The sequence below is a fragment of the Equus przewalskii genome, chromosome 26 (assembly GCF_037783145.1).
Source record: "Equus przewalskii isolate Varuska chromosome 26, EquPr2, whole genome shotgun sequence".
Classification (NCBI taxonomy): Eukaryota; Metazoa; Chordata; class Mammalia; order Perissodactyla; family Equidae; genus Equus; species Equus przewalskii.
This window is the reverse complement of record NC_091856.1, coordinates 35,267,400-35,282,864: the sequence shown is the minus strand read 5'-3', so window position 1 is coordinate 35,282,864 and position 15,465 is coordinate 35,267,400. Positions and strand designations below refer to the sequence as shown.

The 15,465-nt window shown below is 59.4% G+C and overlaps 1 protein-coding gene across 9 annotated transcripts in view; it reads left to right on the top strand.

Annotated features, from left to right (window-relative positions):
- The window catches only part of RALGDS (ral guanine nucleotide dissociation stimulator), a 47,754-nt gene that overhangs the window by 12,788 nt on the left and 19,501 nt on the right, over positions 1-15,465 (top strand). For 2 of the 9 annotated variants that reach the window (XM_070596257.1, XM_070596253.1), the window contains exon 1: positions 10,535-10,797. The exons of 2 other annotated variants lie outside the window; for them this stretch is intronic. In XM_070596257.1, coding sequence (XP_070452358.1) covers positions 10,615-10,797 — 183 coding nt within the window. In that variant the 5' untranslated portion in view covers positions 10,535-10,614. Of the gene's footprint in view, positions 1-2,441; positions 3,987-10,534; positions 10,798-15,465 lie in introns of those variants that run through there. 5 more of the 9 variants (XM_070596262.1, XM_070596259.1, XM_070596256.1 and 2 more) reach the window with 5 other exon arrangements.

Genomic DNA, 15,465 nt, shown 5'->3' with positions numbered 1-15,465 from the left:
GCTTCGCACCCACCAGGGCCTGCCCCCAGGAGCCTGGAAAGGATGAGAGGACCTCCCCCAATATGCGATGCAGCACGTGCCCCCCCCAACCCCAGAATCCCTCTCCCCACCAAAGGGTTTGAGCCTGGGCTGAGGGGAGCATTGGCACACGCCTGTGCATACAGACGTGTCCGTGAGTGGGGTTTCGCTGTGTCTGGGCTTGTGTGTGGCTGGCCAGGGGCATTGTCCGAGGGCCACCAGGCATGGTGGGCAGAGCACTGTGGGACCGTTGGCAGGTCGCATGACCTCGGTGTCCTGGGACAAGCGAGGGGGACGGTGGGAGCATCTCAGGGCCGGGGTATGTTCCCCGGTGCAGGGTTCACACGGCTCCATGCACAGTAGGTGCAGGGGAGATGGCTGTGCACCCTCCAGTCCTCAGTAGGCCCAGCCCCGGATGTGGTGAAGTGTTGGGGGTGCAGGTGGAGCACCCCTAACTGTCCCCAGAGCCTTGGCTCTCTGTGGCCGGTCTTCGTTCCAGGCGGTGACAGTGATGTGGTGCACCATGTGGTGACACCAGGCTGGCAGGGAACAAAGGCGCCTCTGCTCTCCCCAGGCGGGTAGGAGGAGGGGTGGGTGCGCCCCTCCCCTCCCCTCCCCTCCCCTCCCCTCCCCTCCCTTCCTCTTCCCTCCCTCGCCCCGCCTCCTGGGGCTCCCGCATTTCTTGCCTGCAGCTGGTCCTGTCCTGCTGCCTGGCTGTGACTCAGGCCCTCAGCCTTCCCGAGAGCTCAGTGCTGGCTGCCCTGGGGCAGCCCTGCTTGGGCATGGCCTGTCTCTGAAAGGAGTGGCCTGAGACTGGGCCCTGAGGCCAGGCCGACCTGTGCTGGAGGCTGGGGCCGGGGAAGTGTGGGGGTAACAGGCTGGGAGGCGGGTCGTCGTTGGAGAAGAGCACAGGGAGCCTGTTTGGTGCTCAGGAGCTATGGAAGGGCCATGTGGCGCCTTGCACCGGCCCGTACCTGGGAAGTGCTTGGTAAATGCTAGTCAAAGGCGTTAACCCGCAGACGCCTAACCTGGCAGCCTGAGTACCTATTGGTTCCTGCAACCCCTCCCACTTCCTCCAAGGGCCTCGTGAAGCTCTCCCTCACCCCACACATGCTCACACAGTGGAATCACTCTCCCATCCACTCGCCACCACCTGATCCCTTCCACAGTGCAGGGCCCAGGCCCACCTTGCGCTGAGGAGGCCGCGGCTCAGGGAAGGCCCTCCCCACTCCTCCACTTTATCCCAAAGTTTCGGAGAGCTCACTGGTACAGTACAAGGCAGGCAGCTGGCCACACGAGGGTAAGAGGCCAAGGCTGGGGGCAGCCCAGGCACGCAGGACTGTCTCTCTCCTCGGGGTTCTGCTGACCCCTGCCTCACCCAGGTCTTCCCAGAGTCTGCACGAGATTGAGCTGGGGTAGGGGGGCCTGCTGTGGCAGCCTAGCCTCAGGGAGGAGTGGACCTGAGCCTGGTGCCCTCTCCGGCCCTGGCCGGGGTGTCTTACAGCCTGCAGTGTGTTTGCTGCTGTAAGATAACTAACGTTTCCAAGTTATCCACTGGGACCCGGTTTCAGGGCTGCGTGCTGAGCGCCGACAGACCTCAGACTGCCATCCCGAGCTTGCTCTTGCGGATGGAGCCCAGCTGCAGTACTCCTGGCATATGGACAATACCCGCCAACATTCGGGCAGTGTTTATTGAGTGCCACGCACTGGGGCAGGCACGTGACCGTGGGAGGTGATGGAGTACAGGTCCCCCGAGGGCTAACCACGAGCCAGGCCAGTGCTGAGCTCTTGTTCACTATTCCAGTGCCCTTGTGCCCATTTTACAGATCAGGAAACTCGGGCCCAGGGATGCTAAGTTACTGGCCTAGAGTCCAAGAGCTGGCTGATTCAGAGCCTGGTTGCCTCTGCTGTTTCTCGAGGGTCATAGTTAAGTGTCACCGTGTGCAGGAGGGCGGAGATGGCTGGGCAGGACGAGCAGGGGGTGCCTGAGCCGAGGTGAGCACAGGGAGGTGGTCAGGGCTGAGTGAGTCAGAGGGTCCTGGGGGCTGGGCGAGGGGGCAGGGAGAACTTTGGATTCTCTTGCCGGTGGGACAGAAGCTGCTGGAGGGATTTTAGTGCGGGGCAGACGTGCTCTGGCTGCAGGCGCAAGGGTGGGCCCAGGGAGGCAGGAAGGCAGCTAGCTTTGGGGTCCACCTGGAACCCCTCCAACCCCAGCTCCATTCTTCTGATACTCGCTCTCTTGGCCCCTCTACCCCTGGAAGCCTGCCCACAACCCTAAGAGAGCCCCCACCTCCGGGTTCCTAACTTGTGTCCATGGAATCCTTTCTTCCCTGAAAGAGATTCTCCGGCCTGGAGCCCGGCGGTGGGAGTTCAAGGTGAGAGCTCCAGGTGAGGCCGGGGATCCGGAGGAATTTGAGTTTGAAAACCTCTGTACACCCCCTTCCCTCCATGGTGGATCAGGACACTGAGGTCCAGTGAGAAGAGGAACCTGAAAGCCCCACAGGGAGGCAGCGCCAGGAAGCAGGTCTCAGCTCCTGGGCCTGAGCTGCCTTCTGAGCCTGGTCCCCTGGGCCCCACAAAGCCACCGGAAGAGGATGTGAAAGGCTCAGAGAGGCAGAGCGAGTGCTGGTGGGGCTCCGTGTCATGCTGCGCCCCGGCTACCCTGTCAGGGCCCCGGGACCCCATGTGCCTGTGGGCAGGCTTCGGAGCTCCTGACGGCCCCCGTCTCCTCCTGGCCTCTGTGGTCCCACTCGCCCAGCCCGCTGCCCACCAGGGTCCTAGGAGGGTAAGGAATCCGCCCAGCCTCTTGGCCTCTGCATCACGCTGGCATCTCTGGGTTTTGGGATCTGGGCTCTGAATGCTGGTGGAAGGAGTGTCTGTGGGCTCTGCAGAGCTGCACAGACACGAGTCCTGGATTCTCCCTGTGAGATTTTGGGCAAGTCCCTGCTCCCCCTGGGCCTCAGTTTTTCCATTTGTCAAATGGGTGTGTTGGACTTGTTCCGTGACTGTCAATGTCTGGTTTGCAGTGAAATGAGAAAGACTGAGACAAGGTCCTGAGTTTTCCCTAAGGCCAAATGTTTAACACCTGCCCTTTTTCCAGTGGTATGCCTATCTAGTTACTTTTTAGTGGTATCTTTTCTGGAATGATGGTCATGGTGGTGGTGGCGGTGGTGTTATTTTTTTTTACTGTCCTACTTGGCAAAATAAACAGTTAGCAGCCCTAGGTTGGTCCTCACAGTTTAAACTGAAATCCCGTGTCTAGGTGCTGGGGGTGGAGGAGCTCTGAGGACGTAGGGGCAGAGAAGGCTTCAGGAATGAGGCAGTGGCTTCGAGCGAGCAGGGTCTCCTCTGCTCCCCACATTGCACCTGGCTGGGCTCACACCCGCCTGGTGGCCCCGCTGGCCAAGCCCTGTTTGGATCTCGGTGACTTGTACCTGCTCCCTTTCTGGCTCTGGGTGGTAATTTCCCCGATGGCGGGTGGAATGGGGACGGGGCCTCTGGTGTTGGAGGAGACAGCTGGGCCCTCCCCAGGAGAGCAGGGCTGAGCTGGAGCTCCTGGCCCAGTTCAGGACAGAGCCCCATCCACACGTCTTTGGCTGGCCTATGGCCTGGTACGAGCGGGAATTCCAGGCCCTACCCGTCACGGGAGCAGGTATGACAGCCATGTGGTGACACCAGGCCTAGACACTTGGGTGCTCAACTCTACTGGGGCAGGCAGACAGACAGGCAGACGGGCAGACTGGCAGAGGGCCTCCACAGAGCCCACCCCTGCGTGGCTCCCGTCCGCCATGGCCCAGAAGACCAGGCCGGCAGTGCCCAGGGCCAAGAGGGGGTGGGTGTTCTTTGCCTGTGTCTCCGTGGTGACTGCCAGGCGGTCAGCCATCGCGCGCCGTGCCACTCTCCGAAGCCCCACACCCTGGCCAGCACCTCTGCCGGCACCGGCACCAGCACCGGCACCAGCCACCGAGGTGAGTTTCCAAGGCAACCGGTGCCTCTGTCGAGAGGCTGGGTGGGTCACAGCTGGGCCGAAGCCACTGGGGAGGTGGCTTCCCTCGACTTCCTCTCCTGCCGTCAGAACTGGTTGAAGGAGTTTGGCTGGAAGCTGGGGAGTCTCTATCTCCCATTCCGGGTGTGAGGGAGGAGGCGGGGGGGGGGGGGCGCTGCCAGAGGCGCCCGAGGATGCCCACCCCTGCCAGCCTGTCTGTGTTTCCCGCCCGGGAGAGTCAGGGCCAGGTGGCTGTGGGTTGTCCTAGCTGCTCCTGCTGCTCTGGTGTTTCTCAGGTTACCGAGGGCTTTCCTGCATCATCTCAGGTTCTCTCCTAGAACCCTGAGAGCCAGGTGATGGTATTATTATCGTCCCCATCTTACTGATGGAGAAACTGAGGCTCAGAGGGGTTGAAACTGAGGCTATAAAGATGCAGAGCAGAGCCTTGAGCACAAACCTAGGCTCCAGATCTTGAGAGAGAGGTTCCCACACCTGTAGGCCCCCTCCTCGGCCACGTGTGCCCAGCGCTCGGCCAGCGTGGGCTCTGTGTGGGAGGGGACCCTCCATCTCTGCCTCTGTTCCCCTCTCTGGTATTCATGTTTCAGGCTCAGTTGGTTTGCAGAGTCTCTGCCTCCGTTTCCATCTGTTTGTGTCCCTTCTGCTTCTCTTCCTCTCTCCTCTCCTGCCCTCCACCTTGGGCCATCACAGGTTGGATTGGTGGCCTTCGGGGGTGTCAGTGACCCCTGGGGTGCCAGGCACTGAGCACTCCGGGAGTGGGGGATGGTTGTCAGAGTGGCCCCCGGTTCCCATTCTGGACGGCGTTTATTACGGTGACCCTGGACTGCGCGTACTCTCATCTGAGTGTCCCCTCAACATGCCGAGAGTTAGAGGTAGGGGCCATGAGCACCCCTTTCTGGGGAAGGACAGTGCGGCCCATGGTGAGCTCAGGGCTGAACTGAAACTCACCATCCTAGTCCTGGGCCGTTTCCGGGGCTCCAGGCCTCGATGTTTCTTGTTCTGGTTGCCTAGGGACAGCAACGCCCTGTGAGCTTGGAGATTTGGGGTGGTGATGATGTCAAATCCCTCCACCCAGTATGGTCTCCTGGAGGTTTAGGTGCTTCATTTCCCGACTCTTGACCATCTCTGAGCTTGGCCTCCAGCCTGTGGGGAGCCTCCCTTCTCCAGAGGAGGAAGAGGCCCCTGGACGTTCCCAGGAAGCCAGTGGCAGAGGAGGCGGGGCTAAGCCAGGCCCAGCCACTGTTCCAGGAGCTCCCATGCTGGCCCAGGTGCGTCACCTGCCAAGGTGTGTGCTCACCCGCCCACAGAGGGCAACCCCAGGACCCAGGCAGGCCAGGAATGGTGACATCAGTGTCAGGAAATGACCAAGGAGCCTGGCCAGGCCACACCCTCCCCGTATCCTCCCCAGGCTCTAAATATAGACCACAAAAGACCAAACAGACAGGGTGACCTCCACCTGCCCAGCAAGAGGTGAAAGGTTTTCCACCAAGGCCTGGGTGGAGCCTGGATACCTGGCTTCTGTTCCTCACTAGGCCACCAGCTCCCTCTGTGGCTTTGGCCAGGCTCAGGTTGGAAGAGGAGATGGTCAAGGCCTGTGGTTGCCCAGACGTTGCCTCAAGCCCAGTTCTCATTTCGGAGCTGCTGCGTGCCTGGCAGACCTCCCCAGAACTGCACCCCAGGCCCAAACCCCTTTCCCTGGGACCCTGGGAATCGGCTCTCCTGTACCGGGCAAAGGGGTGGGTAGAAGGTAGGGAGCAGGCCGGGCAGAAGAGGGGCTGGCTCCAGGCTCTGGGGACTGCAGCGGATCATTGTGAGAGAGGACCCCTGTGTTGCATCTGAGGCCACACCAAGCAGTTGATCTTTTGCCTGAGGGCAGCGCGAGAGGCTTTGAAGGGTCAAGGCCCCTCTGGCTGCTGCGAATCAAGGGGATCTGTGTTAGGATGAAAGCGAGAAGGCAAGGGGGCTCCAGAGGTTTGGCCTGAGCACACCTTTCCCTTCATCCAGAGGTGGCTTCCCAGGGGCCTCTAAGCCAGGGAGGGACAGAAGGCCCACTGGAGTCTGTGGCAAACCCACGAGCACGTGCCCTGGCTGCAGAGGACAGCTGCCGGTCAGCTCCCACCCAGCCTCCTATTGCACAGGAACGCAGACCCGGTGTGGCCAGGTTGTCCAGAGTTACAGGAGAAGCCAGAAATGTGGATTTTTATATGAAATGACCTGACCTTTTACTGTTGGCTCAAACATTGAAAAACACTTTGGAAGCCAAACAAAACATACATGTGGGCTGGATTTGGCTTGGTTCTTGTCCCTGGCTGTCAGCTTGAAAGCTGTCTTTTAAGCTTCCTGTGCAAGAAGCATCCTGACTCTGGAACACCAGTTCGTAGTAACCCACACTTCCTACAGTGCTTTGTGCTCTCTGCCCCTCCCAGCAGACCCTCCAGGGGCAAGGGTTAGCATGGCCTTGATCTTAGACTTGCCCAAGGTCACTAGGCTACTTCTAATCCCCAGCCTCCTCTGACTGCCCCATCTGAGCTGTGTGACTCAGTTTCCCAGCTGCCCGCTGCTTCAGCCCCCAAAGTGAAGCCCCCAGCCCCTTTTGTTGTAAGGATGCCGTGAGTGCCCCTGGGACACAGGAAATGGTGAAGCTGGCCAGGTGTCACTGCCATGGCCCGGGGTCTGAAGATTGTCACCCCCGCCTCCCCCATGGCTGCTGGGAGCCTCAGTGGCATTGGAAGATCAGTCTCAAACTGTGTCCTTTTTCTAAGTTCTATTATGGAAAATTCCAAATAGACACGAAAGGGAGAAAATGACATAAAGGTGCCGCAGCTTTAGTGATCACCCCTGCAGGGCCACTGTTGTTTCTTCTCTGCCCCCTCCTTCAGTGGACGATGTTTACACAAATCCAAAGCACATCGTTTCCATCCATAAATATCAATATGTTACTCTAATAATCAAAATCCCATGATCACTCAAAAAAAATGATGTCGAATATCCAAATATTCAGTAGTGTTCAAATAATTCCAGTCGTCTCTGAGGTTTTTTTTTTTAGAAGTTGCCCCGTTGGAATCACAATCCAAAATGCACGTGTCACGTTTGGTTGACGTCTCTTATCTTTCCATAATTTCCCCTTTATTTTTTTTCCCTGAAATGTATTTGTTGAGGAAACTGGGTGGTTCGTCCTTAGAGATTCCCAGAGTCTGGAATTTGCAGATTGCATCCTCATGGTGTGTTGAACACGTTCCTCTGGCCCCTGTAACCCCCAAATGGAGTCACCTGCAGAGGCCTAGTGGGGTTCTGGTTTAGTTTTTGACAAGAACACTTCTTGAGTGGCTCTGTGTTCCCGGTCGCGGGCGGCACGTACTGTCCTGGTCCCTTCTCTTTGAGGCTGGCCCTGGCCTTGGTAAGGGATCTACCCCACAGCTTTGGAGGAGGATTTTGAGGGGAGCTGTGTGAGAGGGCCTTGCCCTCAGGAGGCACTGCCTGAATCGCAGCCCCTGTCACCAACAGTGGGGCAGAGTCTCCGCCTGCCTGAGCTGGGGACACTGGGCGCCTGTGCGAGGTGCCTCACCTGTGCTGGCCCGTTAGTTATGCCCACATGACACAGGAGAAAACTGCCTGGAAGGGGAGGGGATTTGTCTGGGGGGGAGGAGGTCACACAGTAAGAGAGGGGTGGAATTGGGCCTCAAACCCAGGCATTTCAGTGCCCAAACCTGTCCTCTATGCTACAGCCTGGGAACTGGGGGGTGTGCAGCTGGAGCAGTGAGCAGGTTTGCCAGGGCTCTGGAGGGGAGCCCCAAAGTAGGGAGCGAACAGGCAGGGAGCGAGACTTTGAAAAACCAGACAGACGTTAACCAGAGGGTCTGGTTAAGGAAAGAATATACCACCCCACCCCTCCATGCACAGGAGGTCAGATAGTGGGATGGCAGGCAGCCTAGCCTGTGCTGGAACTCCCGACGTCTCACCTCTCCAGCCTACCTGGGCCCTCCCGACACCGGCACCCTGGACCTTCAAGGTCAGAGAGGTGGTGACATGGGGTGCACTCCTCTTCACTCACTAGTCACCTGGCCTGCATAAGCCCCTTTCCAGGCTGTAAAATGGGCCTGAGCTTGCTTCCCAGGCCCCTCCCTGGGAGAAAGAGATAAGGAGAGCAGAGAAGAGATAAAGTGAGCTGCAGGCAGGTGCAGGATTTAGCAAGTTCTGAATTCCCGGAGGCTGAGGGTTTGGCCTCAGAAGCAGGAGTGGGAGGAGAAGCTTCTAGCCAGAGGGCATGTCCAGTGTCCCGGTCAGCCCTTTGTTGCTTTTGAGGACCTCCTTCCTCTAAATGTGCCCCACCAGCCTCGGCCTCACCCTCCCTGGGGGACAGAGCATAGAAGCTTCCTAACCAGCCTCCCAGGAATTTCCACCCCAAACCAAATCTACCCATCTTGCTTTAAAAGAAGAACAAAAAAACAGCATTTATTACATGGCTGTGATTATTAAAACATTTTAGAAAAATTAGAAAATTCCAAGAAGTAAAAAGAAAAAACATACAGCACCACCCAGAAATACCCACCATTACTTTTGCAAAGTGGGTCCCTCTAGTCACATGCACGTGTGTAGTGTCTGGTTCTGAAAGCATATTCTGCAGGCTTTGTCACTTCACGGCTCCAGCAGAGCATTTCCCTTCATCCTGGTTCTCCTGTGCTGCTCCATGGCACCCAGGGGCCTGGCGGTTACTCAGCACAGGGCATTTGAGTTGATTCGGTTTGGCAGAATTGTAATCAAGGTTTCCATAAACATCTTGTACAGAAATTGATGTCCACACCTGTGATTGCTTCCTTAGAGGGAATTCCTAAGAGTGGGATTATCGAGTCAAAGGGCATAAGCGTTTTTAACGGCAGTAATAGAAAGCGCCAAATTGTTTTCCGCCTGTCTTTGTCAAGGCCTCGTACCCAGATGGAAAACCACCAGGCGGGTGCTCAAGCGGCGCAGGTGGGCGCACCCGTGGGTGGGGCTAGTTGGGGGCCCACTGTCTGTGAATATCTGAGATTTGGCACACAGCGGGTATGCAGGATATGCTTGTGGAATGTGTAGTCTGGTCCTGCCCTCTCATTTTATAGATAGAGAAACTGAGGCCCAATGGTGTGGGACCAGTTCCAGGGAGGTTGGTGGCATTGCCAGCGCTACAGCAGTCGATCACTAGCCTCAGTGAGGCTGAGAGCTGAGGCCAGGCAGGCCCCAGCAGCCGGTTAGGTGTGAAGGACGGGCCCATTCATTCATCCATGGCATGAACACTCTCTTGACTGCTGTTAACCTCCAGGCTTCCTCTTCCTTCCTCACTCGCTTCTAGAAAGAGTAGCTGAGGCTCCCTGGCCCTGCTTCCTCCCCAGCCCTTAGTAGCCTCACTTCCACCCTGACCTGAGACCTTGAGCACTCAAGCCACCAGTGGCCCCAGCTGACCAGGCCAGTGGCCAGGTGCTGCGGCTGGCAGTTTGTCACTCTTTTTTGTTTGTTTGGTTTTTGTTTTGTTTTGTTTGAGGAAGATTAGCCCTGAGCTAACATCTGCTGCCAATCCTTCTCTTTTTGCTGAGGAAGACTGGCCCTGAGCTAACATTCATGCCCGTCTTCCTCTACTTGATATGTGGGACGCCTGCCACAGCATGGCTTGCCAAGCTGTACCATGTCCGCACCCGGGATCTGAACTGGCAAACCCCAGGCTGCCAAATCGGAACGTGTTAACTGCTGCGCCACCGGGCTGGCCCCAGTTTGTCACTCTTGATCCCTTACTCTTTCTTGAATGTCTACAGGCCCCAGCCCTGGTGACGCCTGGTCTCCGTGGTCCGTTGTCATCATCTCATCCCCCTTGCCGCCCCCACTGCGCCTCCTCTGTCTCCATTCTGCCTGGGTGGTCGGAGGGCTGATAGGAGATAGTGCTGAGAAAGGCCCCTTCCCTCCACACGAAACACACATCAACACTCAGGACTTCCCAATACCCGTGAGCACCCAGGACACGGTCACCCTTCCAGGACTCAGGAGCACATAGTCATCAGGGCACAGCCACTGGCTGTGTAACATGCATCAGTTCCCCAGTGTGAGCCTCTCCGATGAAGAAACTGAGGCTCAGAGAGGTTAAGCAACTTGTCCAAGGCCACAGATCTAGGGAGGAGCTGGAATTCGTGGTAGGTGAGTCTGACTCCAAGGCCTCTTGACCACACGTCAACTCATACATAAGTCCCACTCCTACACAACACACACTGTCCCAGCGCACGCACCCACACAAGGTGCCTAACCGCAGTACCCACGCCCCACAACACGCATAGCACGTGTGCTTCCAAAGACAAACAGCCAGCAGGCTCGGGAGGGCGCGCGAGGGCGCGCGCGCACACACACACGCACAGCCCTCCGCATCCCTGGCCCCGCCCCTCCGTGCCGCCGGCCCCGCCTCCCGAGGCCCCGCCCCCGGGCTGACCTCCGCGGGGCCGGACCCGGGGCGCAGAGCGCAGGCAGCGCCGAGCCGCGCGGGCTGCCGCCGCCCCCGCCACGCGCCGGGCCGGCCCCGCGCCCGCGCCGCCCCGGGTCCCGCGCCCGGCCGGCCGCCCGCGCCGCGCGAGCCGCCCATGGTGCAGCGCATGTGGGCCGAGGCGGCCGGGCCTGCGGGCGGCGCCGAGCCGCTGTTTCCGGGCTCCCGGCGGAGCCGCAGCGTGTGGGACGCCGTGCGCCTGGAGGTGGGCAGCCCCGACAGCTGCCCGGTGGTGCTGCACAGCTTCACGCAGCTCGACCCCGACCTGCCGCGGCTGGAGGTGGGTGAAGCGGCCGGCTGCGGCCAGGCGAGGCGGGGGCGGGGGCCCGGCGGCCTGAGCGGGTCACTCCCCCGCCCAGCTTGGGTCCGCGGGGAGAGGAGGGTCCTTCCGCAGAAATCCCCTGCCCAGCTCCGATCGCAAGGCAGCACGGTGGGCGCGGGGGCCGCCGGCACAACCGAGCCAACAGTCTGGGGACCGGAACCGGCTCTTCGGGTTTCTTCACCGAGCCCGGTGTCCCGCCCCCGCGCCCCTGCAGCCCAGGTAGACCCCTTCCTGCGAGCTGTCACCGGCTGTTTACATCGGCGAACTTCCCAACGGCAGGGGCTGGGCTGCCTTTTCCCCCTTTGCCAGCCGCGGGCCTGCGCCGGCTGTTGGGCTTGCCAGGGCAGGTGGTGAACTCGTGGTTAGGGTGGCAAACTCCTAGAATCCTCATAGGCGGTTGGGACCACAGGGGCCTTCCAGACCAGCCCCCTTTGAGAGCGGAGGTGCATCTGATGTTCGGGGCTGCCCACAGGATGGGGGTGGAGGGGAGCCAGCCCTCCAACCCTGGGGGCCAGGTGTCCAGGCCGGGAGACTGGGACAAGGGCCTCTCAAGCCGAGGGGATGACTCATTTCTGCTTGATTGGAAAATACGCCAACACCCTGCATTTATAAGGGTTCAGAAGATTCAGAGAAGAGGGCATGTGCTTGTCACAGACGCGGTGGGGGTGACCCAGTGAGGGCTGGGACCCTTATTTCTAGTGTGCTCAGGGCAGCGGGGCCCACTGGGCCGTGGGGTCGTGATGGGGCGGGGTGGGGGGATGCCCTCCTCCTCCCACCTGACTGCGCACCTGACGCTGTGCAGTGGTGGTAACAGATTCCAGGGATGGGCCCCTTCACCCCACTCTGCCTGGGTATGGGGCCTGGACAGAGGCCAGCCCTGGGTCGGAAGGCTGAGGGCACATCAAGGCTGAGCCAGAGCCTCAACACTCAAGTTCCTGAGCCCCCGTGCAGGTTAGGGCCCCTTGGTGGCTCTTCCCCCTCCCCCCATCACCTTAGGTCCTGGTTCATTGTAATTGCCAGTAATTTCCAGCCTGCATGTTGCATCTCTGCAGGTCCCCAGTGCCTAGACAGGGCCCGGGTGCATAATTGCCCAAGGATAACATATGTCTCCCTGCCTGGCGTGGGGGAAGGCATGAGGTGGGGGCAGCTCTTGGTGGGGAAACTGTGGGCCTGGGAGACCCTGTGCTCCTGGCTTGGCGGGTGGCTGGGTCAGGCATGTTCCCCCTCCCTCATCCACCCCCAGCTCTGGTCTTCATTGGCGGCTGGAGCTGGACCCCTGGGAGGGTGGGGGTGGGAGGCCTGACACCAGCCCAGTGCTCATCTGACTTTCATTATGTCTGGCAGCGACTCCGGCTTTGTGTGCTGGGAGGGTCCGGCCTGCGCGTTCATGGGGGCCGGGCAGGTTCCTGGCCAGGGTGGGGCAGGCCACTCAGCAGCTTCTGTCCACCCCCCAGCCACCCCTGCACTCCCTACTCCCTCCCTGGTCCATCTGCATCCCTGAGGAGGTGAGGGAGAGGCAGATCTGAGCCCTCCTGCCCAGGGGCCTGCCTTCTCTCTCTCCCTCTCCTTCCCTGCTGCTCTCCCTTGTCTGGCCTCAGCACCGAGATCCAGGCCATGGCCACTGTTTAGAAATCACAGGGGAAGATTCTGGCTGGGGCAGAAAAACCAGGGTCCTGGCAGGAGAGGAGGCCACTGCCGGAAACCAAACACAATAACCATTTACCATGGGCTGAAGGAGGGGGCGGGGAAGTCCCTGTCCCTCCTGCCAACACCCACCCCCCCGCCCCCCCCCATCCTGGGGCTGATTTCCTGGTTGCTGTAGCATGCCAGAGCTGAAGCAGCTCTGCTTGTGGTCCCTGTCCTCTGGAAACCACCAGACAGTTTCTGCCTTCCCTCCCCTGTCCCCATTTCCCTACCAGACCTCCACCCAGTCCTTCCCTCTCTGGGCTGCCAGATGTCCTCGCACATCTGAGCATCCGCTTGTCATCTTGATTCTAAGCCAAGCTACCATGCGATTGGCCTGTGCAGGTCTGTGCTTTCTGGAGGTCACCTGGCCCATGCCTTGGCCAGGCAGAGGGAGTTCCCAAGTCTGTAGTACCTACTGACTGCAGATGCCACCCCCTCATTCCAGCTGCCTTTGACCAGCTCTCCAGGGTAGGTGCCAACCCCACTATATAAGAGAATGGAACTCAGAAAAGTGAAGTCCCTGATCTAAAAGTACACACAGCGAGAAGGACGCAGCCAGGATTTGAACATGGGTTCTGTTCTCAATTGGGCGCCTGCTGTGTGCGAGAGCCTGCAGGGATCAGAGAAGGATAGCGCAGTGTTCTCTGTGGAGGCAATTAGAAGTGCGTGGGAGGATGGTAGAGCCATAAGGGGAACAGAACCAGGCCCAGGCAGCCCAGAGGCCCCGTGGTCCAGTGAGGGGTAGGGATGCTTATAGACCGGAGGAAGGCAAAGGACACTGGGGAGAGCTTCCAGGAAGAAGCAAGCCCACAGCTGGACCCCAAAGGTTTAAAATAATAGCTAATATGAGCCAGCACTTGGTGGGGAGCCCTGTGCTAAGTAATTTGCATGCATTATGTCCTTTTTCGGTCAAGACTGTCAATAGCCAGTTTAACAGACAAACAACTGAGGCACTCGAGGTTAATCAGATCATACAAACTCACCAAGCTAGTAAGTGGCCGAGGTGGGATTCTGACCCAGGCTGTGTGACTGCAAGGCCTGAGCGCAGTCTGGGTGGAACGGAATGAGGAGGGCTTCTCTGTTCTTTGGGTGGAGGTACCCAGGGGAGAGTCTCCTGCCAGCCTCCCCACCTCCTTCCCGCTGTCTGGTCTGGTGATCACACTGTGTGCAGGGCTCCAGTTTAACCGCCAATGCTCATTAGCCTTTGACCCTGGAGGCTCAAGAGGCGTGGCCTGTGCGGCACGCATATGCATGTGACTGTCTGTCTGTCTTTCTACTGTAATCTTCAAGAGGGGCTTCCCAGCCCACTCTCCAAGGGGGCAGCCTCCAGGAGCTGCAGGGTCTGTCAAGTTTAGGAGGGGACTGACTGACTGCCATCTGCTAGGCCTCCACGGACCCTCAGATTCCCCTCTTTCCTCCTCGGGGCCTCAGGAGAAGAGAAGGAAGGAGACCAGTCTGGCTGGTACTGGGTCCTTGTCCCTCCTCTACGTGGGAGACGCTTGAGCGTGCTGAGCTGTTTTGCTGGAGGCTCAAGGACAGCCCTGGAGCAGGACTGGGTGCGTGCAGTGGGAGTTCAGCCTGGAAGATGTTAGACTGCTCACAGGCAGGGCTGGGGTCCGATCTTCAACCTGGACGTTGAGTTTCCAGGTCCTGTCTTTGTTGCCACTAAGAAGGGGTTGTAGTAGATTGAGCGCTGGCCCTCGGCAGCCTCTTAGCGAGCCCATGGGGGTGGTTTCAGGAGGCTGCACCCAGGTGGTTGGAGACTGACTCCCAGAGGCTGCTGGCCGGCCGCTCAGACAGCTCCCACGGCATGGCACTGTGCTGTGGCCACCCTGTCCCCAGCTCGGGCCTCCAGCCTTGCAGGCCCAGAGACGCCGTGTTCCCAGACCCACAGCTCCAGTAAAGTGACTGTCCCCACTCGTTCCGAGGAGACAGGAGTTGAAGCCTGCAGCCTTGTGCAGGAGAAGCAGAGCTGTGAGCAGACCCGATTCTCCATCCACTAGCGGGCCCGTGGCTGGGGAGTGAGTCGATGAGAGCCTCAACGTTGCTCAGTGAGCAGGCAGGGCCCCCACGTGCCGGCCTGCTTTCAGGAAGCTCTCGAGCTTGTGTACTGCTGTGGCATCTCCTCTCCTCCCCAGGGACCATTGGATGTTTGCACAGGCGCAGGCAGCTCTGTAGTCACACCTGGAGGTGCAGTGTTGTCTTTTTGTACCCAGGGGTAGGGTGCGTATGCTGGCTGAGAGCTTGGGCTCTGGAGCGAAGGGAGCTGCGCTGGGATGCCAGCTTGGTTCCTTGCAGTACTAGCTCTGCTTCTACTCCCTGAGCCTCGGTTTCTTTATCTATAAAATGGACTTGAACCAGATCCTCCCCTTTGGGTTCTGGTGAGGCCTGAGTGAGACAGGCAACCTGACAGGTGGTCCCCACAGTGCCTGGTACAGTGTCAGAGCCAGACAGGTGGTGGCTGCCATGAGTGTGTTTTCTGACGGGGTGCCCGGGGAGTGCCCACAGCCTGGGCTCCGGGAATATGCTACCCGGCCCAGTCAGCAAGGTGCTTCTCAGGCCTGATTCTCATAGCTGATTTTAGGGCCCATGGGTGCCCTGGCCATCCTGTGCCAGGAGCCCCAACAAATCCCCTCTCAGTGGAGAGGTGCAGATGCAAGGGAGCTGGGCCCCACCACCCCCAACTGGCTGTGCAACCTGAGGAAGTCCTTCCTGTCTCTAGTCTCTCCCACATCTGTGTGACCAGGGGCTGGACTCTGCTCTGAGGCCGTGATCATGGCAGCCACCGGTGGGATGAGGCCTGGGTCGGGTTCAAGTCCCTGCCCCAGCTGCCACATCCTGGCTCCTGACCCGGGCGAGTTCCTGCCTGGCTCTCTCCTCATCCATCAAGTGAGGTGTTGGGAGGATTAAATGTGAGGAGTATGCGAAGGGCCTGACACC